Here is a 25,915-nt window from a genome sequence, read left to right as displayed (position 1 = left end):
AATGTCCAGCTACCCAGTCGTCTATATAATGTATATGGGGTTCATCCAGACCGGCGGATACAAAAGGGATACATGAGGCCGACGCTAAAGGGCGAGATGAGGGGGTCAGCTTTTAGCGAGGCCGCGCCAAAGGAGAGCCGGCCGGCCCTGTGCCGTTTGCCGTTTGCCGCTACTGTGACGTTGCCGGTGTAGCCGTCGTTGCCGTTGCCGTTGCTGCTGCCTTGCTGCTGCCATTGCCGATTGCGCAGCCAAGTCAAACGACTCCACTACTCCAGAAAGAGATCTGCAGGGACGTTCTTGGAGTACATATTTGACCAGAGCTGGTGCGTCCTCCTAGGGTCCACGATCTCATGCAAGTCACCGAAGAAGCCCCAGAAGCCCCCTTCTGCCCCATCTTCGTCTTGTATCGTGCATCGAGCGACCCCAGGAAAAATGTCCGAGCGAGACACCAAAGACGACACGGTAACCATACACTTCGAGGCGTCGACGAAGCATTACGTTTAAACGTAGTACGTCACTAACTTTAAAATACTAAGTAACGGAATAAGAAATAAGGTCTTACATATATCACGATTTAAAATACTTTACGATAGTATAAGTCTTAAATAATAGTATAATATAATATATAATAAATGATTATTAATTTTATAAACTATTTGTTATAAGTGGTTATAGGATAGGTCTTTACAATAAATTAGTTAATAAAAAGTATTAGTTTCGAGGACGAAGATAAGTGTATATTATAATAAAGACTAATTCTTACCCCTTCTTCCTTAAAAGGAAGAAGGGAGTCCTTTTATTTAAAGAGAAAGGTTTCTCGTTAACGTAGTGTTAACGTATAGTTAAGGACTAGTCACACTACGTCTTATTAAGTAAGTTTAGTTATTTAATCCGTAACCTTTAATTACGAATCGATTATAATAATTATTCTTTCTTTTTAATAAATTAAGTTTTAATTCGTTTTACGACTTTTTTTAATCTTTTTACTTTTACTCGGGTAAAGAGTGTTAAAAGTTATAACTAGTCTTTTAATTAAATACGATAGTTCGTTAATTCTGTTATAATCGATTCGTGGCCGAAGGCTACGAATTAAGTGACTAGGTTTATATAATAAGGCGCGACGTGGCTAGTCCCCAACTACACGTTAACGCTACGTTAGTGAAAAGCCTTTCTCCTTAAATAAAAGGACTCCTTTCTTCCCTTTAAAAAAAAGGGGTAAGAATTAGTCTTTATTATAATATACACCTACCTTCGTCTTTAAAACTAATACTTTTTATTAACTAATTTATTATAAAGACTTATTTTATAATTACTTATAATAATTTTAATTCTTCTTTTTACGGATACCTTTTTACGGATAGTTAAAAGAAAAGAAGTAATAAACCTACCTTTCGTCGGGTCGAGTCGAGTTATACGTTTATATTCGTAAGGTTTTACGAGTCTTTCGTATATAAACGTCGACTTTATTCTTAAAAACCTTAACTTATAACCGACGGTCGAAGACCCGACCGAATCTTTAAGTATTAAAGTGGTAATAATAGTACCGACTAGTAGTAAAAAAAGAAAAGAAGGTAGTAGGATTAATACTATTATAAAAGAATAAGTAAAAAAGAAAGACGACGAAAAAAAGGTGTTTAAAAAAAAGTTAACGACGTTTAAAAAAAAACGAACTTTTAAAAAAAGGATCGTAGTTTTAAAAGATACGAGACGTTAACGAGTCTTTCGTTAAAGTAAAAAGATTAAAGATAAATTTACCGTTTCTTTCTTTTTAACCTTATTATTTAAAGAAAATTCTTTTAAGTCGGATAATAGTTTAAAAGTCGACGAAGAAGTATAAAAGAGTTATAAGTTAAAAGATTTAAGAATACGATTATCGTTTAAAGTTTATAAGAATTATTTTACTTTTAAAGATTAAAAATTTTAAATCTTAAAATTAAAAATAATATTTAAGGTTAAACCGTACGAATTTTTAAATTTTCGTAACCGAGTCGTCGTCGTTTATAACTATATAAATAAACCGTTTAAAAGGTAGTGAAACTAATACGTACGTAACGTTAAAGATTTTAAAGAATATTAGTAACTCGAACGTTTTTAAAATAAATTTAAAAAGTAAATAACGATACTCGTTTTTACTATAAACGACCCGTCGATATAAGTTTATAAGTTATATAAAAGAGTACGTTTTCGACTTAATTAACCGTTATTCGAGTTTTTAAGTTACTTACGTTTTTTAAAGGAGTAAATAGTACCTTTCTTCGATAAATTTAAAAAAAAGACTTTTTATTTTAAGTTAAATAATTAACTTAAGTATACGTTAAACGGAGTTATCGACTATAAAAAGATTAGTCTTTAAAACTTATACGTAAGAGTCGAATTATTATTTATATAACGAGTAAGAAATCGTTTTATTAATAACGTCCGTAATTCGTAAAAAAGTCGTAAACGACTCGACGATAAACCGTAAAAAGACGTATCTTAAAAAAAGAAGTATTAACACCGTTCGAACGGTTATAAGAATCGTAAAAACGATAAAAGGAGGAATATAACGGGTTTTTAACCTTTTTATTTATAAAATAAAAAAGAGTTATAAAAAAAACCTTCGGTCACTTATTTTAAATATAATAAAGTAGAATACTACGTAAATAACTATTTAAAAAACGTACTTATTTAAAATATTATTATTAAAGAGTTTATTAAGTTAAAAAACCTTTAATTATCTCTTTCGAGTCCGAAAGGAAGGTAATAAAAATAAAATATAAACTACCGAGAAACGTATTAGTAATATATCGTAAAAAAGTCGTAAAAAAGACGATAATTACTTTAAACACCGTTGTAAAGTTAAATATCGTAAGTATATAGTTTACGAAACGGTTTTAATTAAAAAAAACGAGACACCCCGACCCGGTAACGCGTTTAATAAACGTCTTTAAAACTTAAATATTTAAGATTTAAAACGTTTTTATTACTTTTACGGATTTCCGTAAAAGGATTAAAAAAACGATCCGTTTTTATATCGTACTTAATAAACCGGAGAGTTTAAATATTAACTTTATTTTATTAAGTGTTATAAGTTTAAAAGTATTAAATATTAACATCTTAATAAAAGTATTATAGTGTTTCGTATATAAAACCTTAAAGATTTATATTAAAACTTTAAAGAAGTTCGTAAAAATTATACGAAACGAGATAGTAGTATATACGGGTTATAATATTCTTAATAGTCTCGGGTAAGTGTTTTTATAAGGACTATCCTTTTAATATAAAAAAGTAAAAGAGTCGTAAAAAAGTCGTATTACTCGTCGAGTTAAAAGACTTTATAAATATCTTTAGTATATTTAAAACGATAATTATCCCGTCGTTTAAGTAAACTAATTACGTTATAAATCTTTTATCGAATACGTAACCTTTATATAAAACGATTTACCCGTTATTTAAACGGGAATTATAAGAACTATAATTATATATCGAGGATAACTTATAAAACGGACGTATCCGTCTTTTTAAATCGTTAATCGACGTACTTATATTATTTATATTAAAAAAGGATAGTACGTTAAAACTTTACGTCGACTATCGTAAGTTAAATAAAATTACCGTAAAAAACCGGTATACTCTTTTATTAATTTTTAAGATTTTAAATCGGATAAATAAAGTCTAGTTTTTTTTTAAACTCGATATTAAAGATATTTATTATTATATCCGGATTAAAAAGGGTGATAAGTGGAAAACCGTATTTCGTACGTAATATAATTACTTCGAGTATATAGTTCTTTTTTTCGGTTTAATTAACGTTTTCGTTACTTTTTAATATTATATTTATATAACCTTATAAAGGTTAATTAATATTATATATATAGTATATATAAATAACGTTTTAGTATTCTTTTAATCTTAGGAATAATACGTGTAATATTTATACGAAGTATTAAAGAGACTTAAACGAGTCTAATTATACGTTAATTTATATAAGTGTAAATTTTTTATAAATAAGATGGAATTTTTAAGATTTATCTATATACGTTATAAAGTTAAAATAAACTCGGAGTAAATAGTTATTATTATAAAGTAGTTAAAGTCGAGGTTTTACCGTAATATATAAGTATTCTTAAAATTTTATAACTTTTATAAACGATTTATCCTTATATATTCGTAAATTATAATCTTACTTAATAACCTTTTAAAAGGTATATAAAATAAAAAGAAGTCGGGAATAATTACGTTTTCGACTCGTAAACGAAAAACTTTCGACGAGTTTAAAGTATATTTTAAAAAAGTGTCGTTATTAAAACACTTTAATTTTAAGTTATAAACCCGACTCGAGACGGATACGTTAAAGAAGGGTGGTTTCGGGGTATTATTTTAATTAAACGAATAAGATAAATACTACTTAATCGTTTTTTAATTAAAGAAATAAAAAGGGTTAAAGTTAAATTATAATACTCTCGATTAAGAAATAATAGTAATTATAAAGAGTTTTAAGTATTAACGATAATACTTAAATAAAAGTCTTTAAAAAGTCGAAGTTTTATCGGATTACGTTAATTTAAAAACGTTTATAAGTTAGTAAAAGTTAAATAATCGATAAGTTAAATAGTATATATTTTTAATATTATTTAATTTCGAGATTAAATATTAGACCGGGAAAAGAAACCCCGTCGATACGTCGTCGTATTATCCGGACTATAAGTTTAACGACGAAGATTATAATTATAAAGATCTTTTATTTATATTATAATAAAGGTTAACGGTAACGTAATAAGTGTTAATTTTATAATAAAAGTATTAATAAGTTTATAGTTAAGATTAAAAGAAAAAGGTCGTATTTTTATAGTAAGAGTTAAACGAGAAACCTTTATAAGTTTAATAAATTTAAACTTGTCTTTAAAAAAGTTAGGTTTGAACGAAGAGTTTGAAAACCTCGTCGTTAACTTACGACTTTTAGTTAAAACCACTTATAACGTAGTATATTTTAAAGACTTTAATATAATCCGTAACTATATAAAAAAAGGTTACGTTAATAAATCCTTCCACCTCGTTATAAGACTTATTATTAACCTTATAAGTTAATAATTCGTTTTATATAATAAAACGAAGTGTTACGTAAACGGGAAAGTTACGAGACACTCGATAAAGACTAAATTAAAACGGATTATTAAAGTACCGTTATTATATTTATATTCCGGTAAAAAGTTCGGTGTATTAAAAGATACTTAACCGATATTATAATAAACTTTTAACGGATTACTTTAAAAAGGTTAAAATAAAAGAAATAATAAAAAGAAAATTTTATTAATTAAGTATAATTAAAAATATATATAAATTTATCGATTCGTATTCGATTTATTAACGAATCGTTACGAGAAGATATAAATTATATAAAGAGTTATAGTTTTTATTAATTTTATAAAGACTTTAATAAAAAATCTTTATAAATTTTATTATAAAATTACTTATCGTTTATTATTAAAAAAAATTAATAAATAATATCTTAATAATAATCGACCGATATACGAAAATATATCGTTTCCTTTTAGTTTTAACTATTATTACGTTTAAAAGACTAGTACGAATAATATATATTAAGATTAAAAACCGGTACGAGACACTTAAAGGAATTATCTTTAATAAAAGAAGTGTGTTTATAAGTTAACTTTAATTAAAAATATATATAACGTTATTAATTCGTCGAAGACTTTTAATAGTATACCACCTTTAAACTAATAAATAAATTAAACGTATAAACTAGACTTTAAAATATTATTTAAAGGTATTCTTTAATAACGAGTAGTTAAATTAACCGTTACTTTTATAAAACGTAGAGTTTACGACTAATAATACTATTAACGTAACTATTAAGGTTATACCTTTTAATATATTATACGGATATAATTTAAATATATATATTAACGTTAAGACCGACGTTTATAAAAGAGGGGTACTAGTTATTACGAATAAAATCGAGAAAATTTATACCTTTAAAAAAAAAGGTAAAGAATTACTAAAGAAAAGTTTAAAAAACGTATAAAAAATATTATAATAAAAAGTATTAACTAAAAGTTTTTAAAGTAAACGATCTCGTCGTATTATCGACGTAAAATTTTAAACTATAAGTGGTTAAAAAGAAAATAACACCGAAATTTATTAAACCCTTTAAGGTTATTAAAGAAATTAGTTTACAAGTATATAAATTAACGTTACTATAAGTATATAACCGTATTTATAATATATTCTCGGTCTTTTTATTAAAACCTTAAAAGTCTCGAAAAAAGGAGCCGGTAAAGAAAATACCGTTACCCGTACTTGAAAAAGACTAAAAAGAATAAAAGGTAAAAGTAGTTAAAGATAAAACGAAACGTAATAAAAAGGTTTATTATTTAGTAAAATAGGTAGGATAGTTTATAAAATATAACTAGTGGGTATTTAAAAAGGATATAGAATACGTTAAAGAGGTTATTTAAGATTATAAGAAAAAGTACGGAAAAATTACTCCGTAAAAGAGAAAGTAGATTTATAAAATTATTATTTAAATTCGGTTAACGACTTTATAATAAAACGTAGGTACGGTGTATATTAAAGGTGTTTACTTAATTAAAAGAATATAAAGAGTAACTCGGTACGTAAACGATTTAATTACGTACTCGTAACACTCGACCCAAAAAAAGAATATTATTAATACTTAATACGACTTAGTAAAAATAAGTAAACGATATATAACGAAGGCGTTTTAAAAAGGAGAAAGGTTAAGACGACGTTTACGACGTTTTACGTAAACGAAAAAGAGGTCTTTTTCGGTCGTATTCTAACCGATTAAGTTAAAGAAAATAAGACGATCCTTTAACCACTTTTAATATAAAGAATCCTTAAGTCCGAGTCGTAAATAAAACCGTTCGGGATTCGATTTATCGTTATTAACGGTAAAAAAGATACGGTCGTAAGTAACCTGTAACTTTATTACGATTCCTTTATAAACGGTCCGACTTATCGTTTTATTAAGGTTAATAGTTAATTAGTAGGTTCTTTTATAGTCCCGTACGAGTACTACTAGTCGGTGTATAAATTCGTTTATAATATATAATAAAGTTAAAAACGTTTCCTCGTTCGGTTTTAACGAAAGGTCGATTACTCCGGTAATAATATAAAGAGTAGTGTAAACGTTTTTTATAAGTAACGTAAAAACCTTTTTATAAAAATAATAACGAGTCTCGTATCGTTAATATCTCGTCGTTACTTCGTATACATAACGTAAAGTTTAATAAAGGTTAACGTTTTAAAGGTTATTAATAACGTTAAAAAAATAAGTAATATACGTATAAACTTAAAGGTCGGTAGTAAACTCCGACTTAAAGTCGTTATTATTTTAAATCCCGAACGACTCGTCGTTAAATTTATTATTTATTATATTACTATTTTTATTTAAGTGTATATCGTTAAAAGTATCGTAGTCCGACGTCTCGTAAATAAAACGTTAAAAAGTTACGGACGAGGTTTATATTATAAAAAAAATAAGAGTAGTATCGTTAATAGTACGTAGTCGAGTCGTAAAAGTAACGGGAGTTATAATAAACCGAGAACGAGTTAAGTTAAAAGAGTCTACGATTACGTTATAAAACGTAAGGTTATTAAACGGTTAAAAGTAATTAAAGTCCGAAAAAGTAACGACTTAAAAACGAGGTGTAAAAAAAGTAGTCTTAAAAGATAAAATAAACGAGACTATAAACGAACTAAATAATAAACTTAAAAAGAACGAACGTAATTAAGATTCTTTTACGAGTAATAAAACTACTTATTAAATAAACCGTAATATATTAAGTCGAGGTTAAAAAGGTTTAACGATTATCGAGTAACTTATAAACGAATTAACGTTAATACGTTAAACGATAATATAAATACGGATGTATTCTTTAACCTTCGACACCGTAAGTTAACTAGTATAAAAAGAAGTAAGTAAACGACGAAACGAGTCCGTAGTATATCGAATAAACGTACGGTTTAATACGGTCGATAAACGTTAAACGGTTAAGTCCGAATTACTTACGGAGTTACGTAAAAACGGGGAGATAAAAAGGGAAGACTACGAAATTCTTATTATAATATCGTTTAAAGACTTATCCTTATTATATTTATAACGTTAAGGAGTTTTAAAAGGTATATTAAAAAATAGTAAGTAAAAGTGACTTTCGGGTAAATAAACTACGATATATCCGTAAATAAAAAAAAGTTATTAAAGAAACTTAATTAACGATTTATAAGTAATAAATAATCGATAATTTTATAAAACGTTAAAGAAAAGAAAAAAGGAAAGAAAACGAGTTATAATTCTTTTACGAGTAAAAAATAATTTATTTAAAAAACTTTTATTAAGTTAAAGACGGGTAAAAAGTAAAAAGGGTAAAAACGAGTTATAATAAAGGTTTAACCGAGTAACTAACTTTATACTCGTATACGAAAAAGGAACGATAAAAGTAAATAACGTTTATAAAAAAAACGATATTTACGAATAAACGTTTTAAGTAAAAATAATTTATAAATACTCGTCGTTATTTATTTATTATATAACTATACGTATACTTTACGAAAACGACGACGTTAAATAGTATTTATATTTTAACCGAAAATAAAAATATTTATTTAAATATCGACGTTTAACGATAAATAGTTTAAACGTATTTAACACTTTTAAGTCTCGTACTACGTCGGTAGTCGATAAACCGGACTATTATATAATATAAAAGATTATAAAGTAACTCGTATACGAATTAACGGACTATCGTATATAATTAAAGGATTAGTTATAACTTCCGATACTTTTTACTCGGGTAAGAGTAAAGAGATTAAAAAAGGTCGTAAGAAGAACTAAAGTTTAGTTTATCGAAAAGGGAGGATAATTATTATAATCGATTCGTAACCGAAGACTACGAATTAAGTAACTAGACTTATATAATAAGGTGTGGCGTGACTAGTCTTTAACCACACGTTAACGTTACGTTAGTGAAAAACCTTTCTCTTTAAATAAAAGGACTCCCTTTTTCCTTTTAAGAAGAAGGGGTAAGAATTAGTCTTTATTATAATACACACTTACCTTCGTCCTCGAAACTAATACTTCTTATTAACTAATTTATTATAAAGACTTATCTTATAATCACTTATAACAAATTCGTATACGAGTTACTTTATAATCTTTTATATTATATAATAGTTCGGTCCGTTAACTACCGACGTAATATAAGGTTTAAAAGTATTAAATACGTTTAAATTATTTATTATTAAACACCGATATTTAAATAAATATTCTCGTTTTCGGTTAAATACCGTTTAACGTCGTCGTTTCCGTAAAGTATATTAATAGTTATATAATAAATAAATAACGATAAGTATTTACGGGTAGTTTTTATCCGATACGTTTATTTATAAATATTACTCTTTTTATAAACGTTATTTACTTTTATTACTCCTTTCTCGTATACGAGTATAAAGTTAATTACTCGACTAAACCTTTATTATAACTTACTTTTACTCTTTTTACTTTTAACTCGTTTTTAATTTAACGAACGTTTTTTAAGTAAATTATTTTTTACTCGTAAAAGAATCGTAACTCGTTTTTTTTCCCTTTTTCTTTTAACGTTTTATAAAATTATCGACTATCTTTCGTTTATAAATTATTAATTAAACTTTCTTAATAACTTTTTTTTATTCGTTAATATATTATAGTTTATTCGTTTAAAAGTCGTTTTTACTTATTATTTTTTAATATACTTTTTAAAACTCTTTAACGTTATAAACGTAACGGGGATAAGTCTTTAAATAATATTATAGTAAAAATTTCGTAGTCTTTCTTTTTTATCTTTTTATTTTTATATAATAACGTAAGTAACTCGGACTCGACCGTTTAACGTTTATCGACCGTATTAAACCGTACGTTTATTTAACGTACCGTAAGTTCGTTTCGTCGTTTATTTACCTTTTTTTATACTAGTTAACTTACGGTGTTAAAGGTTATAAAACGCGTTTACGTTTATATTATCGTCCGACGTGTCGGTGTTAATTCGTTTATAAGTCGTTCGATAATCGTTAAACCTTTTTAACCTCGGTTTAATATATTACGGTTTATTTAATAAGTAGTTTTATTACTCGTAAAAGAATTTTAACTACGACCGTTCTTTTCGGACTTATCGTTCCGTTCGTTTATAGTTCCGTTTATTTCTTCTTTTAAGGTTACTTTTTTTACGTTTCGTTTTTAAATCGTTACCCTTTTAAGTTTTAATCGTTTTTAACCGTTTAATAACTTTACGTTTCGTAACGTAATCGTAAACTTTTTTAACCCGACTCGTTTTCGACCCGTTACGACTCCCGTTACTTTTACGACTCGTCCGTATACTATTAACGATACTACTTTCGTTTCTTTTATAATATAAACCTTATTTACGACTTTTTAACGGTTTATTTACGAGACGTCGGACTACGATACCTTTAACGATATATACTTAAACGAGAATAGTAACGTAATAAATAATAAATTCGACGACGAGTCGTTAAAGATTTAAAATAACGACGACTTCGAACCGGATTTTACTATTAACCTTTAAATTTATACGTATATTACTTACTTTTTTAACGTTATTAATAATATTTAAAACGTAAATTCTCGTTAAACTTTACGTTATATATACGAAGTAACGACGAGATAACGATATAAAACTTATTATTATTTTTACGAAAAGGTTTTTACGTTACTTATAAAAAACGTTTACGTCGTTTTTCGTATTATTACCGAAGTAATCGACCTTTCGTTAAAACCGAACAAAGAAACGTCTTTAACTTTATTATATATTATAAACGAATTTATATACCGGTTAATAATACTCGTATAAAACTATAAAAAAGTTTACCGGTTAATTATTAACCTTAATAAAATAATAAGTCGGGTTATTTATAAAAGAATCGTAATAAAGTTATAAACTACTTAAGACTATATCCTCCTTACTACTAATAATAATAAGTCGAATCCCGAACGATTTTACTTACGACTCGGACTTAAAGATCCTTTATATTAAAAGTGGTTAAAGGATCGTCGTATCTTCCTCGACTTAATCGGTCGGAACGTGACCGAAAAGGGCCTTTTTTTCGTTTACGTAAAACGTTATAAACGTCGTTTTAACCCTTTTTTTAAAAAACGGTTTTTCGTATTTCCGTTTACTTATTACCGTTAAGTCGTATTAAGTATTAGTAATACTCTTTTTTTTTTTTCTTTTCGGGTCGAACGTTATAAGTACGTAATTAAATCGTTAACGTACTAAGTCGTTCTTTATATTATTTTAATTAAGTAAACGTTTTTAACGTATAACGTTTATATATCGTTATAAAGTCGTTATTTAAATCTTTTTTATTAAGTAAACGTTTTTAACGTATACCGTACTTACGTTTTACCGTAAAGTCGTTAACCGAATTTAAATAATAATTTTATAAATCTACTTTTTTTTTTACGGAGTAATTTTTTTATACTTTTTCTCGTAATTTTAAATAACCTTTTTAATATATTTTATATCTTTTTTAAACACTTACTAATTATATTTTACGGACTATTCTACTTATTTTATTAAATAATAAACCTTTTTATTACGTTTCGTTTTATTTTTAACTACTTTTACCTTTTATTCCTTTTAGTCCTTTTTAAGTACGGGTAACGGTATCTTTTTTACCGGCTCCCCTTTTCGGGACTTTTAAGGTTTTAATAAAAAGACCGAGAATATATTATAAATACGGTTATATATTTATAGTAACGTTAGTTTATATACTTATAAACTAATTTTTTTAATAACTTTAAAAGGTTTAATAAATTTCGGTATTATTTTCTTTTTAACCACTTATAATTTAAAATTTTACGTTAATAATATAACGAAATCTTTTACTTTAAAAATTTTTAATTAGTATTTCTTATTATAGTATTTTTATACGTTTTTTAAGTTTTTTTTTAATAATTCTTTACCTTTTTTTTAAAGGTATAAATTTTCTCGATTTTATTTATAATAATTAATACCCCTTTTTTATAAACGTCGGCCTTAACGTTAATATATATATTTAAATTATATTTATATAGTATATTAAAAGGTGTAACCTTAATAGTTACGTTAATTATATTATTAATTATAAACTTTACGTTTTATAAAAGTAACGGTTAATTCAACTACTCGTCGTTAAAGAATACCCTTAAATAATATTTTAAGGTTTAATTTATACACTTAGTTTATTTATCGGTTTAAAAGTGGTATACTATTAAAAGTCTTTAACGAATTAATAACGTTATATATATTTTTAATTAAAATTAACTTATAAATACACTTTTTTTATTAAAAACGATTCTTTTAAGTGTCTTATACCGGTTCTTAATTTTAACGTGTATTATTCGTACTAGTCTTTCGGACGTAATAGTAATTAAAACGAGAAGGAAACGATATATCTTCGTATATCGGTCGATTATTATTAAAATATTATTTATTAACTCTTTTTTATAATAAATAACCGGTAATCTTATAATAAAGTTTATAAAGATCTTTTATTATAGTCTTTACGGGATTAATAAAAGTTATAGTTCTTTATATAATTTATACCTTTTCGTGACGATTCGTTAATAAATCGAATATAAATCGATAAATTTATATATATCTTTAATTATACTTAATTAATAAAATTTTCGTTTTATTATTTCTTTTATTTTAACCTTTTTAAAGTAACCCGTTAAAGGTTTATTATAGTGTCGGTTAAGTATCTTTTAACGTACCGAACTTTTTACCGGGATATAAATATAATAACGGTACTTTAATAATCCGTTCTAGTTTAATCTTTATTAAATATTTTATAACTTACCTGTTTACGTAATACTTCGTTTTAATATATAAAACGAATCGTTAATTTATAAGGTTAATAATAAGTCTTATAACTAGGTAAAAGGATTTATTAACGTAACCTTTTCGTATATAGTTATAGACTATACTAAAGTCTTTAAAATATACTACGTTATAAGTAGTTTCGGTTAAAAATTACGAGTTAACGACGAGACTTTCGAACTCCTCGTTCGAACCTGACTTTTTTAAAAACGAGTTTAAATCTATTAAACTTATAAAGGTTTCTCGTTTAACTCTCGTTATAAAAACACGACCTTTTTTTTTAATCTTAACTATAAACTTATTAATACTCTTATTATAAAATTAATACTTATTACGTTACCGTTAACCTTTATTATAATATAAGTAAAAGGTCTTTATAATTATAATTTTCGTTATTAAACTTATAGTCCGGATAACGTAACGGTACGTTAATAAGGTTTCTTTTCCCGGTTTAATATTTAATTTCGAAATTAAATAGTATTAAAAATATATACTATTTAACTTATCGATTATTTAACTTTTATTAACTTATAAACGTTTTTAAGTTAGTATAGTCCGATAAAACTTCGACTCTTTAACGACTTTTATTTAAGTATTACTATTAATATTTAAAACTCTTTATAATTACTATTATTTTTTAATCGAGAGTGTTATAATTTAACTTTAACCCTTTTTATTTCTTTAATTAAAAGACGATTAAGTAGTATTTATTTTATTCGTTCGGTTAAAATAGTACCTTAAAACCACCCTTTTTTAACGCGTCCGTTTCGAGTCGGGTTTATAACTTAAAATTAAAGTGTTTTAATAACGACGTTTTTTCGAAATATACTTTAAGTTCGTTAAAAACTTCTCGTTCGTAAGTCGAAAACGTAACTATTCCCGACTTTTTTTATTTTATATACTTTTTAAAAGGTTATTAGGTAGGGTTATAATCTACGAATATATAAGGATAAATCGTTTATAAAAGTTATAAAATCTTAAAAATACTTATATATTACGGTAAAACTTCGGTTTTAACCACTTTATAATAATAATTATTTACTTCGAGTTTATTATAACTTTATAACGTATAAAGATAAATCTTAAAAATTTTACTTTATTTATAAAAATTTACACTTATATATATTAATATATAACTAAACTCGTTTAAGTCTTTTTAATACTTTATATAAATATCGTATATATTATTCCCAAGATTAAAAGAATATTAAAACGTTATTTATATATATTATATAAGTAATATTAATTAACTTTTATAAGGTTATATAAATATAATATTAAAAAGTAGTAAAAACGTTAATTAAATTAAAAAGAAGAATTATATACTTAAAGTAATTATATTACGTATAAAATACGGTTTTTTACTTATTACTTTCTTTAATTTAAATACGATAATAAACGTTTTTAATATCGAGTTTAAAAAAGAATTAAGTTTTATTTATTCGATTTAAAATCTCGGAAATTAATAAAAGAGTATACCGGTTCTTTACGGTAACTTTATTTAACTTATAATAATCGACGTAAAGTCGTAATATACCGTTCTTTTTTAATATAAATAATATAAATACGTCGGTTAACGACTTAAAAGGGTAAATACGTCCGTTTTATAAGTTATCTTTAATATAAAGTCGTAACTTTTATAATTCTCGTTTAAATAACGGGTAAATCGTTTTATATAAAGATTATATATTTAATAAAAGATTTATAATATAATTAGTTTATTTAAACAATAAAATAATTATCGTTTTAAATATACTAAAGATATTCGTAAAGTCCTTTAACTCGACGAGTAATACGACTTTTTTTACGACTCTTTTACTCTTCCGTATCGAAAGGATAGTCCTCGTAAAAACGTTTATTCGAGACTATCGGGAACGTTATAATTATATACACTACCGTCTCGTTTCGTATAATTTTCGTAAACTTTTTTAAAGTTTTAATATAAATCTTTAAGGTTTTATATACTAAACGTTATAATACTTTTATTAAAATATTAATATTTAACGTTTTTAAATTTATAACACTTAATAAAATAAAGTTAATATCCGGACTCTCCGACTTATCGAGTATAATATAAGGACGAATCGTCTTTTTAATCCTTTTATAAAAATCCGTAAAAGTAATAAGGATATTTTAAATCTTAAATATTTAAGTTTTAAAAACGTTTATTAAACACGTTACCGGATCGGGATATCTCGTTTTTTATAGTTAAAGTCGTTTTACGAATTAAATACTTACGATATTTAACTTATAATAGTATTTAAAGTAATAGTCGTTTTTTCCTCGACTTTTTTATAATATATTACTAACGTATTCTTTAATAATTTATATTTTATTTTTATCGTCTTTTTTTCGGACTCGAAAGAGACAACTAAGGGTTTTTTAACTTAACGGGTTTTTTAATAATAATATTTTAAATAAGTACGTTTTTTAAGTAGTTATTTACGTAATATTTTATTTTATTACACTTAAAATAAATAACCGAAGGTTTTTTTTACAACTCTTTTTTATTTTATAAACGAAAAGGTTAATAACCTGTTATATTCCTTCCTTTATCGTTTTTACGATTTTTATAACCGTTCGAACGACGTTAACGTTTTTTTTTTAAAAAAATATATCTTTTTACGGTTTATCGTCGAGTTATTTACGACTTTTTTACGAATTATAAACGTTATTAATAAAACGATTTCTTACTTATTATATAAATAATAATTTAGTTTTTACGTATACGTTTTAAAGGTTAATCTTTTTATAATTAATAACTCCGTTTAACGTATACTTAAATTAGTTATTTAGTTTAAAATAAAAGGTTTTTTTTAAATTTATCGAAAAAAGACGTTATTTACTCTTTTAAAAAACGTAAGTAACTTAAAAACTCGGATAACGGTTAATTAAGTTAAAAACGTACCCTTTTATATAACTTATAACTTTATATCGATAAGTTACTTACGGTAAAAACGAGTATCGTTATTTACTCTTTAAATTTATTTTAAAAACGTTCGAGTCGTCGACGTTTCTCGAAATCTTTAACGTTACGTACGTACTAATTCTACTACCTTTTAAACAGTTTATTTATATAATTATAAACGATAACGACTCGGTTATAAGAATTCGAGAATTTGTACGGTTTAATTTTAAATATTATTTTTAATTTTAAGATTTAAAATTCCCGGTCTTTAAAAGTAAAATAATTCTTATAAACTTTAAACGATAGTTGTATTTTTAAATCTTTCGACTTATAACTCTTTTACGTTTTTTCGTCGACTTTTAAATTATTATTCGGTTTAAAAGAATTTTCTTTAAATAACGGGGTTAAAAAAAAAGAAACGGTAGATTTATTTTTAGTCTTTCGTTTTAATAAAAGACTCGTTAACGTTTTACGTTCTTTAAAACTACGATCTTTTCTTTAAAAACTTATTTTTTTTAAACGTTATTTCTTCGTCGTCTTTTTTTTACTTATTTTTTTATAATAATATTAATTCTACTACTTTTTTCTCCCTTTTTACTACTAGTCGGTACTATTATTACTACTTTAATACTCGAAGATTTAGTCGAGTCTTCGACCGTTAATTATAAGTTAAAGTTTTCGAAGATAAAGTCGACGTTTATATACGAAAGACTCGTAAGGCCTTACGAATACGAACGTATAACTCGACTCGACTCGACGAAGAGTAGGTTTATCGTTTCTCTTTTTTTAACTATCGTAAAAAGGTATCCGTAAAAAAAAATTAAAATTATTATAAGTAGTTATAAAATAAGTCTTTATAATAAATTAGTTAATAAAAAGTATTAGTTTTAAAGACGAAGGTAAGTATATATTATAATAAAGACTAATTCTTACCCTTTCTTCCTTAAAAGGAAGAAGGGAGTCCTTTTATTTAAAAAGAAAGGCTTCTCGTTAATATAGCGTTAACGTATGGTTAGGGACTAGTCACACCGCGCTTTATTAGGTAAGCCTAGTCACTTGATCCGTGGTTTTCGGTTACGAATCGATTATAACACTATTTATATAAACTTAAGGTTAAAGAAAAGGTTTAATATAGTCGTTATATAGTTTAATTAAACGATACGTAACTTAACGTAATACTAGACTCCCGTAAAGGAAGTTTACGTATAATATAAACTATTCGAGAAAAAATACTTTCTTATTTCTTTTTATACTTTTTATCTCGTCTTCCGGTACTAATCTTAAATCTATAAATCCGAGTTAATAAAAACTCGTAATAAACGTATATATCGTATAAAAAAAAGAGTTGTTAAATATTAATAATACATTTTTTTAATCTTAGTTATTTCCTTTATCTTTTAAAGAACCGTTTTAACCATTTTATTAAAAACACCCTTATTTAAATCTAAATTATTAAAAATCTCCGATCTTAAAGCCTCGTAATTAATCTCGATATCGTAAAGGTTACCGTTATTTCGATTACTTAGATTTTTATATGGTAAAGGGAATGTAAATTCTTGTAGACGGTGTTGTATAGTCTCGTTAAGGTTTTTATTAAAGGTGACCGTAATAGGATTTAATAGTTTTATTATAAACTTAAAGTTTATAATATTTCGGTTTAAAGTATTTAATATATATTTTTAATATTTATAGTAACGAAGAATTTAACGTAAAATTTAAAATTTTAATAACGAGTTAATAATATCCGTTATTAAATTTATTTTTATTAATATTATAAAAATAACTTTATATAAAGTCTTTAAGTTACTAGTTATATATATAACTTTAAAAGTCTCGTCGTTTTTTGTTTTTAAAAAAAACTATACTTTATAAAGTTTAATATACGATATATTACTTATAATCGTATATTAAATTCGGTCCGAATTAATACTAGTTATATATTAATATTATTAATTAATAAAAGGTTAAAAATAACTTTTAAAGGTAATAAATAATCGAATTTAATAAAAAAATCTATTATTTATTAAATCTTATTTATATAATTTCTACCTTCGTCGATAACCTTAATTATCTCGATTATATTTATAAAGAAAAGTCCGAACTAATATCGGAGACCTTAAAAGAGTCGGGGTATTATAACTTTAAAAGTAAAAATTCAAAATAACAACAAAGGGTGAAAGAATAATACGTCGAGGGTAGTTAGAGTGAACGGTTGTGTTAAGTGTCGAGTACAAGGGCGGCCAGTGTTAATTATATTAAAGACGTTAAAATGACCGTAAAAATGTGTTTGGCAGATGGAGGCTATAAGCTCCAGAAATAACCACTAAGTAAAATAGGACTAACGAGAGTTATTAAGAACCCGAAAAACAATACAATTTTGCGAATAGCTCTTTAAATAACACTCAATGATATTTCCCAATCAAACACGATTCCAAACGTATTTACCGCTCCCCTTCTGTATTATTCTTGTGTTGTTTGTTCCTCCGGAGGGGCCCACTATTCATGCGGCACGCTGTAAATGAATACACTCTTGGCACGCTCCTCTGTTATTACCAATACCTTGATCACTCTGCGGCGGCGTCGTACTTGGGATGTTGTTTTCGGTGAGCCACATGCAGCGGCTGCCAGCTATGTGCCCGCACGGCAGGTGGATCAGCCGCTCGTTGGACGCCGATTCTTCCGTTTCCTTTTGGCGGATCATGCACACTTCTCCTTCCATGGCTGTGTGTGTGCTACTGTTCGCCGTCTTGCTGTGTATTGTTGTGTCTTTGTCGCGAATAAATGGTAGGACACGCAGACTCGAAAAAGTGTGCGGTTGCAGTCCTTAAAATTATCAAGTCTGCAATTTGCAAGTCGCTCTCTTTCCCGGCCCCCAGCTCTCCGCCGAACAATAAAAATATGGATCGATGTAATTTGAATAGCTCACAACAAACTCCTTTGCTTCGCTGACCAGTCAAAAAACCAAAGATTAGGGTCTGATCCGCAGCTCCCGAGCAATGAACGTGGCAGCAACAGCAACAGATACTCTCCCTAAGAAGTTTCTTTACATTGCTTTGCCTCGATCAGTCCAGTTTGTTTTGGGTTTATTCATTTTTATGTAAGGAAATAAATCCGATCAGTGTATGCTGTAAACCTTAGCTTGTTTCAAATGCCGTGCGTAAAAGTTCGTAGTCCGGCATGTCTTCAATATGAAGCGTGTATGCGTGGCTGAGGAGAATCCTTAATGGGCCCAACGATACCTCCGGAAGATGACGCATGAGTGCATCAACGTCCACATTTTCCACAGCATCATGGAAGATGCGGAGCTGCTTTTCCAGAGGATTCTTGGGTAGCTTTGGAACGTCCGCACCAGTGAGTGAGACTAAAAACTAAAGCCAACGCCCTTAAGTCAGCCCGGCACGTCACCTCGATTTGCCAACCCTTCTTGTTGATCTCGTCCAAAACGGCCGTAAAGCCTTGTAGGTCACGAGCCTGGCCAAAGCCGATGAATACGAGTTTGCCATTCTTGTCAAAAGCGAGATTCCTCTCGTTGATGTCGCCATGGATGACACTACGCCAGTGGATTTTCGAGAGGCCGGTGATTGCTTCGCGTGCGATACGAAGAATCTCCACATGTGAAATCGGTTCCGGTTTGCGAAGACGAGCCTCAAGGGTCGAGGGGAAATAGTCCATGACCATTACGCGATAGAATTGACCACCGTCACTGGTGTCATGTGTGAACAAGGCTCGAGGACGAGGAACAGGAGCTTGTCTCGAGGTAAGAAACTTGATGCGGTAGTACTCCTTTTCCAAGTCAGAAGCACTCTTTATCGCTACCTTTATGGCGACGTGTCTGCCTTCTGCGTCGGTGCCTTGAAAGACGTCCGCACGGCTTCCACCATGGATCCATTTCTGGACACTGTATTCACCGACGGTCTTTCCACGAAGGTCCACGAATGGCTGATACAAGTTAGAGTACGTAGCCAATGTTCAATAAGTAATCTAGCGGACACTCACAGATTCTCTTGTAGTAGGGCTGGTTGTCGCGGGGCAAGCAACTGGCAACAAGGCAGCCATGGTTCCTCTAGTGAAGACGAAGAAATAAAACGAAGTCTTTAGTTGTCTAGGCAATGTCTCCGAGGAGTCTGGAATCCGTATGGAGATATAGAAGGAAAAAGTAAGAGCAGAAAATAGTATACAAAACAAAAAGAAAAAGGCTCGCGTTGCATTTCGCCGGCGACGTAGTATTTAAATCCAGTTTATACCGCATGGCACTACGATACCCGACGATAAGATGGACGAGTTCGTGAAAACCCACACTTGGATGAGTTGTCTCCTTTTTGCCTTCTACCTTTCCTTCACAATCTGGTATCCCCTGTACGTACATGTGATGCTCGCAGGCGAGGGGGAAAAAGTAAACGATAGCGAAGGAAAAGCTTATTTCAAGAGTAGTCGTGCTATTCTGATTGGGCTTTTTTGACACAGCTTTATTGGCCCTTCTAGTTACCAGGACAGAAAATTTGGCGTCACCCTCCGCTTTCACAAAGTTCTCCTCTACAGCCACATAGAATGGCTCCTCTTCGGTCTAGTATCGGCACTACGTAGGGAGACAGTACAACTGTAATAAAAATTAGGATCTTCGTTTAGACTATCTTTAAAAAGGAGAGATATATAATAAAACACCTTAATCTATAAACATGATTTTAATAACGGTTGTCTTACGTTAAACCTATTTACTTACGTTTTTCGTAGTTTTAACGGGATCTTTATAGTACCTTAATAAATAATCCTATAACTTTACCGTAGTAAACTTACCCTTTTATATTCCGTTCGAGAACTTTTTTACTAGATTTTCCTTCTTTTCTTTCTTATTCTCGTTTTTAAGATTAAATATTAACTAACGGAAAAGTTATACCGTTTAGTTCTTTATAACGTAAGAAAACTTAATCTTATATTCCACTCGTCCTTTTCGTATAATTATACTATCGAACGTTTCCGGGTAGTTTATTATTATAACGATAAAAAAGCCTTTTTATATTTTATCTAAACCATTTAAGAACGTTAATAACGAAATACCGTTTATAATCGAGTCTCTTTAACGACGAATCCCCGCCGTATCAACGTCCTTAAAAAGGGCCAAGTAATACGATATATAACTTACAAGGTTTAAAAACTAACCGTCCTTTAAACTAAAGACCGGAACGGTGTATATTAAAAGTTTATATTTACTAACCAACGCCTTTACCGTCGCCGTTTTACCCGTTCTTAAAGGCCCGTGAAAGAGAAATCTACGACGATATAGTATTCCCTTTTCGTTGTAGAAACGCTCGCGCTTGTAAAATTCCGTAGTTTAATTTAAAATGTCTCTTTAACTAAGTGTGGTGGCTAAACTCGTAAACGTCCTTAACGGGCTACTTTAAAGATCCTAAGAGTGAGAGAATACTTTTTCGAGCCTTACGGAGTTTAACGTTAGTATATTTAACCACGATAGTTTCGCGTGGTACTTTAAGAATCGGTAAATAGACTTTAAAAAATCAGCTTAAGTATAAACCGGTAACTTAAACGATCCGTTTACTAAACGATAAGAAGGACGAGATAGTAATAAAACGACGACTTTTATTCTCGTCGTATACGGCGACGTTAAATCGTAATAAATACAACCGGTACTAAAGTAAGGTTAAAAATTAGTATGTCGGACGTGTTTAAAGCGAGGGTGTCGTGTCGGGGAAAGTTAGTGTGTTAATTTCCACGTTTACCGTTCTTAAACGGTATACTTAAGGTTAATTAGTAAATATATTTAAAAGTTTTTAATAAGAGTTGTCTCGAACTACTATAGTATAAATAAATAAATGTCGAAATTTCTAAATAATAAATAATAAAGTCGTAGTAAGAAAGGTACGACGAGTATTCGTTTATTTAGTACTATAAGTATCGACGAGCCTATAAATAACCTAAATTATAAGGATAATAAAGAATAGTATATAAACGGGGAGAAACGTAAGAAAGGGTTAAAGTATATAAAACCAACTATTACTAAACTAAAAAGGGGTAACTAATACGTTTATTTTCGGTTTATAATACGTATATAACTATAACGGAAATAGATTTAAAAGGACGAGTAAAAGAAACTTAAGAAACATATAAATACGTTAAACTTATATATTAACAGGTAGTATAGATTTCCCTCGTAACATCCTCCTCGTTAGTATATATATATATATGTATGTGAAGCTTGTAGTAAGGAAAACTTTAAGATCACACATATAACGTCGCTCCCGATCCTTGTAAAGTTTCTTCTTAACATCCAAGAAGATGATTCGTCTTACGGACGTGTAACCCAGCCTTCTCGTTTTGACGGGTTTTATTACTCTTATTAGATATTTTTAGACTTAATTTCCACAACTCTACGATGATCTTTTATTGTTCTTCTCTATAAATATTGAAAGAGGGATCACGGTGGAATAAATCTTTTTTTTTTAATTCTAACCTGACTTCGTATTTACGGGTTAAGGTCGAACGAGCCGTCCGAGAAAAGAAAATAACGAGAAAAGAAAATAATAGAACAATTCCTATGTTTTTTAAACTCGTACTATTTTCGGTTTATATGCACCTTATTTCGAGTCTTTCATTGTTAAGTCTTTTAGTGTCAAGTCTCTCGCACCCTCGACTCTTAGGCCCGTAAGTTGTTTTAGAAGTCGATCTTGCGGAGTGTAAGTTAGTGAATAGTATATGGTAAGCGCCCTTGCCGAACGTACAAGAACATCTTTGATAGAGTCAAAGTCATAGCCGCTATTATGGGCCCCTTCGACCATCTGATCGTAGTACTTTTGTCGTAGTTTTGGGCTTTTCAGCGTACTGAGAACTTTATCCTCTAATGAAAGAGACCCCTTAGACGGGATAGGTATCGCCCAGCTATACCTCGTAAGAAGTGACGTATCCTTACTGGATAGGCCGGCCCTAACACTAGTATGCTGCTCGTCTGAAAGAAAGTGAAGAAGTCGCCTAACGATAAATAACTCAAAGCCGTTACCAGTAACGGATGTTCTCATCCGATATATCTTAGCTGTTAGGTCGACTATATACGCTTGTCCTTCTATGGTGTATATCTCTCCTTGTTGTGTTGGTCCTGTTGCGGAAACGAAACGGGAGGGTATATAGTCTTTAAATAAATATTTTCGAGTGTGTGTTTTACACGTCCCTTTTGTTTTAGTATAGTACCTAGTAAAAGTATATATAAGAGGCCGAGACTATACAAAACCATCCGAGAAAAATACTTTTTAATTTGTTCTTCCGGTAAAGGCCCGTAAATCTTCCTCTTTATTATAAACGGTAAACGACGAATCTTCCACTTTTACACACCGTGAACTTCCTAAATTTAAGACTGTGTTAAAATTAGATGGTGTACGTTGAACCTCCTCCGTAGGGTATCTATATGGTGTGTAGAAGAGAGTAGGTATAACCTCGTATTAAACGAGTGCCGAGTGCCACGCACAAATGAAATCCTTCAATAACGTGGGGTGAGCCAACTAGTATAACCGTGAGTAGTGTAAGAGTAAAGCCATAGATCCCACCCGTTTTACTACTTGAGAAAAGTTATCCCTACGATCTACGAAGGGAGCGTGGGTTTCGGTGTAATCTAAGATAGAGCGGTATTTATATAGTCGTTTTTATTTATTAACTCACTGTTTAAAGCTAATAACGTTCTTAGAGACGTTTATATCGGAAAGAAATCCACACGTCAAAGCGACCTTAAATTTCAACTAATATATTAAATCTTGAGGACAATTATGGAAAATAAGAGGGGCGTTTACGATTATAAAAAGACACGATAGTACCCGTCGAATATAAGTATCTATTATACGGACCGTTTGTTCACCGGGTTTATAGACTCGAAGTATCTTTGTCGTATACGTTAGTGTTTATTTTATATTTTATTCGTTTCGTTTAAAGAATATAGTACTTATAAGTGAAACGATTTTACTTTATACTATACTTGTTTTTTAATCGTACCCGGAATAGTCTTATAGGTCGAGGTAAGTAAAATAATCTACTAAACAAATAGAATCTATTAATCTTCGTTAAACGAAAAAGGCTTCGGTTAAAAAACCGAACTCGTAAAACTCGTAAAGTTTCCGTCCTTATCGAAAAACTCACAAGTAACGACGCTTAAAGTTTAAAAAGAGAGGTTATCGAGAGAAGGATCTACAAGGGAGCAGGTTAACGCGTAAAGGTGCTTCTCGTAGTAAGATATGAGGCGAGGTACTGACTCTGGCTTTGGTACGGTGGGTCCATTAGGAATATCCTGTATCAAAGTTTGGAGTGTACTTGGTTACTGATGAAAGAAAGACGGTAGTCGACAACGGAGTGAAGGGAAGATGCTCTTACTTATAGAAGACTTTTATCTATTGGTACAGCAGCTGGCCGTTTCGCTTCCACAATGTCGAGATGTCCATGACCAACGGATAGAACTCAAATTAGTAATAAACATCTGTTGGGAACACAATCCGTGGATTCAATACATGGCCTCCGTTACATTGTAGGTTTGAAATACAAGTCGGCTCTCTTCTCCGCTTATCCCCATTTCAATTCACATCCTTTTCTTCAAGCACTCCAATAGTGTAACACTCGCATGGAGAGCCCTTTGCACGCACCCGCTGCTGGTTTCGTGTGAACAGCCCCGCAGTCGAGCCTGCCAGAAAATGTCCGAAATAGAATCCGCTAGAGGGTCGGGCAACATCCTTACGACAGTCTCTAACCGGGCACGCACGGGCCAAGAAATACCGGAGTAGGCGGCAACGCGTCGGAAAGAAAGGGCCATGCTCTCCCACATACCCCCCTGCTGGACGTGGCCCGAGTCATCGTCTAAGTGGCGGATGAAGTCTTCCAGGAAGCTACCGTGGGTAGGAGTGGCCATTCGCTCTGTCCGGTCGAGAACCCGTTCGTAGTAGACCAATGTCAAGAGGCACAACCCAATATCATCTCCGCTTTCTGCCTCACGCAGTCGCCTTTTTATATGCCCATACCGCTCCTTACCCTCGATGGATGCCATCCATGTTTCCATGTACTTGTGGTACACCTGCGTTTTTTCCCACCTGTAAATAAATATCGATAGCACATTGTCTGGCCTCTGAAGAAGCTCCGGCATCGCATTGTATTCCAGCTGGCTGCGGATATATTAGCCCGTGGACGTGGCAGAATGTAAAGAAGACAGGAGTTCATACCAACGAGAAAGGCAAGTAGACACTGTTTCGTGGGGAAGATTGTTGAGTAAGTCCTGGGGCAACATTTCATCGACTTTCTTAACCGCGACAGGCACATCGTTGTAGACGTCGTTCAATTCCGAGGCAAACACTGGATCGACTTTCCCCATGAACCCGACAGGCACGTCGTCGTAGACGCGGTTCAGTTCCGGGTCCGAATCTAGCATCGAGGCCAACGCTTCGCATACAAGAGTCTTCGCAACCTCAGCGTCCGATGCGCCAACGGATAATGGTGCCGTTTCTGTGTCGATTCTCAGAAGGTCGCCAAGATCAGCCAGGTTCTCGTTTGCTGTTCGGCTTGTATCACCTCCCTGTAAAGATCCGTTGGTATCGCCGCGAGCCCTCTTGAGAACTGTCCAAAGCAAATAAATTCGATGTAATTCATTTCGTATGTCGTCTTCCGAGCTCCATGCCGACACGCAGGTGGCTCTTTTGTCGGTGAGCAGCTTCTGAAAAATGGCCATCCATGCTTCATCTGACCGGTCACAAATCGCCTCGACTGACTCTGTAGACACACTTGGCACAGCTTCGAGACAAAGCAGACCAAGAAAGCGACAGAGCGTAACGAACATCTTCGCGACATCGGCGTTGGCGCTCTGAACAGTATTAGCCTTGTCTTATTCGTTTCCAGCAGACGGACAAGGGAAGAAACGTACTAGAATGGCTTGCAACAGGACCATCCACTCCATTGGCACCAGCAAGTGTTTGTGTTCTTTGTCCACCGCTTGCCGGAGGCACCGGGCGACTCCCTTGGAGGCCCTGGACAGGACGCATTCGGCTGCATTCTTCGAAAAAGCAACATTAGACCTCCGTGTCGCCTCGACGACACCGTAAGTGTTAATCTCTTTATTGCTTGGTGCCCAGGCGTACGCGGAGATGTCGCTGTT

At 30.3% G+C, this 25,915-nt stretch overlaps 2 protein-coding genes across 2 annotated transcripts; both read right to left on the bottom strand.

Annotated features, from left to right (window-relative positions):
• Nucleotides 1-41: 41 nt before the first annotated feature.
• On the bottom strand, nucleotides 42-19,845 carry SPBR_09103 (uncharacterized protein; the record flags this gene model as incomplete). Its single annotated transcript, XM_040767229.1, has 4 exons — nucleotides 42-266; nucleotides 19,043-19,094; nucleotides 19,190-19,728; nucleotides 19,786-19,845. The coding sequence occupies 4 exons, from the start codon at nucleotides 19,843-19,845 to the stop codon at nucleotides 42-44; spliced, it is 876 nt and encodes a 291-aa protein (XP_040620135.1).
• Nucleotides 19,846-24,350: 4,505 nt separating this feature from the next.
• On the bottom strand, nucleotides 24,351-25,600 carry SPBR_02883 (uncharacterized protein; the record flags this gene model as incomplete). Its single annotated transcript, XM_040761186.1, has 3 exons — nucleotides 24,351-24,457; nucleotides 24,601-24,932; nucleotides 24,990-25,600. The coding sequence occupies 3 exons, from the start codon at nucleotides 25,598-25,600 to the stop codon at nucleotides 24,351-24,353; spliced, it is 1,050 nt and encodes a 349-aa protein (XP_040620134.1).
• Nucleotides 25,601-25,915: the final 315 nt, after the last annotated feature.

This window comes from Sporothrix brasiliensis, assembly GCF_000820605.1.
Source record: "Sporothrix brasiliensis 5110 chromosome Unknown Cont17, whole genome shotgun sequence".
Lineage (NCBI taxonomy): Eukaryota > Fungi > Ascomycota > Sordariomycetes > Ophiostomatales > Ophiostomataceae > Sporothrix > Sporothrix brasiliensis.
This window is presented reverse-complemented; position numbering and strand designations above follow the sequence as displayed.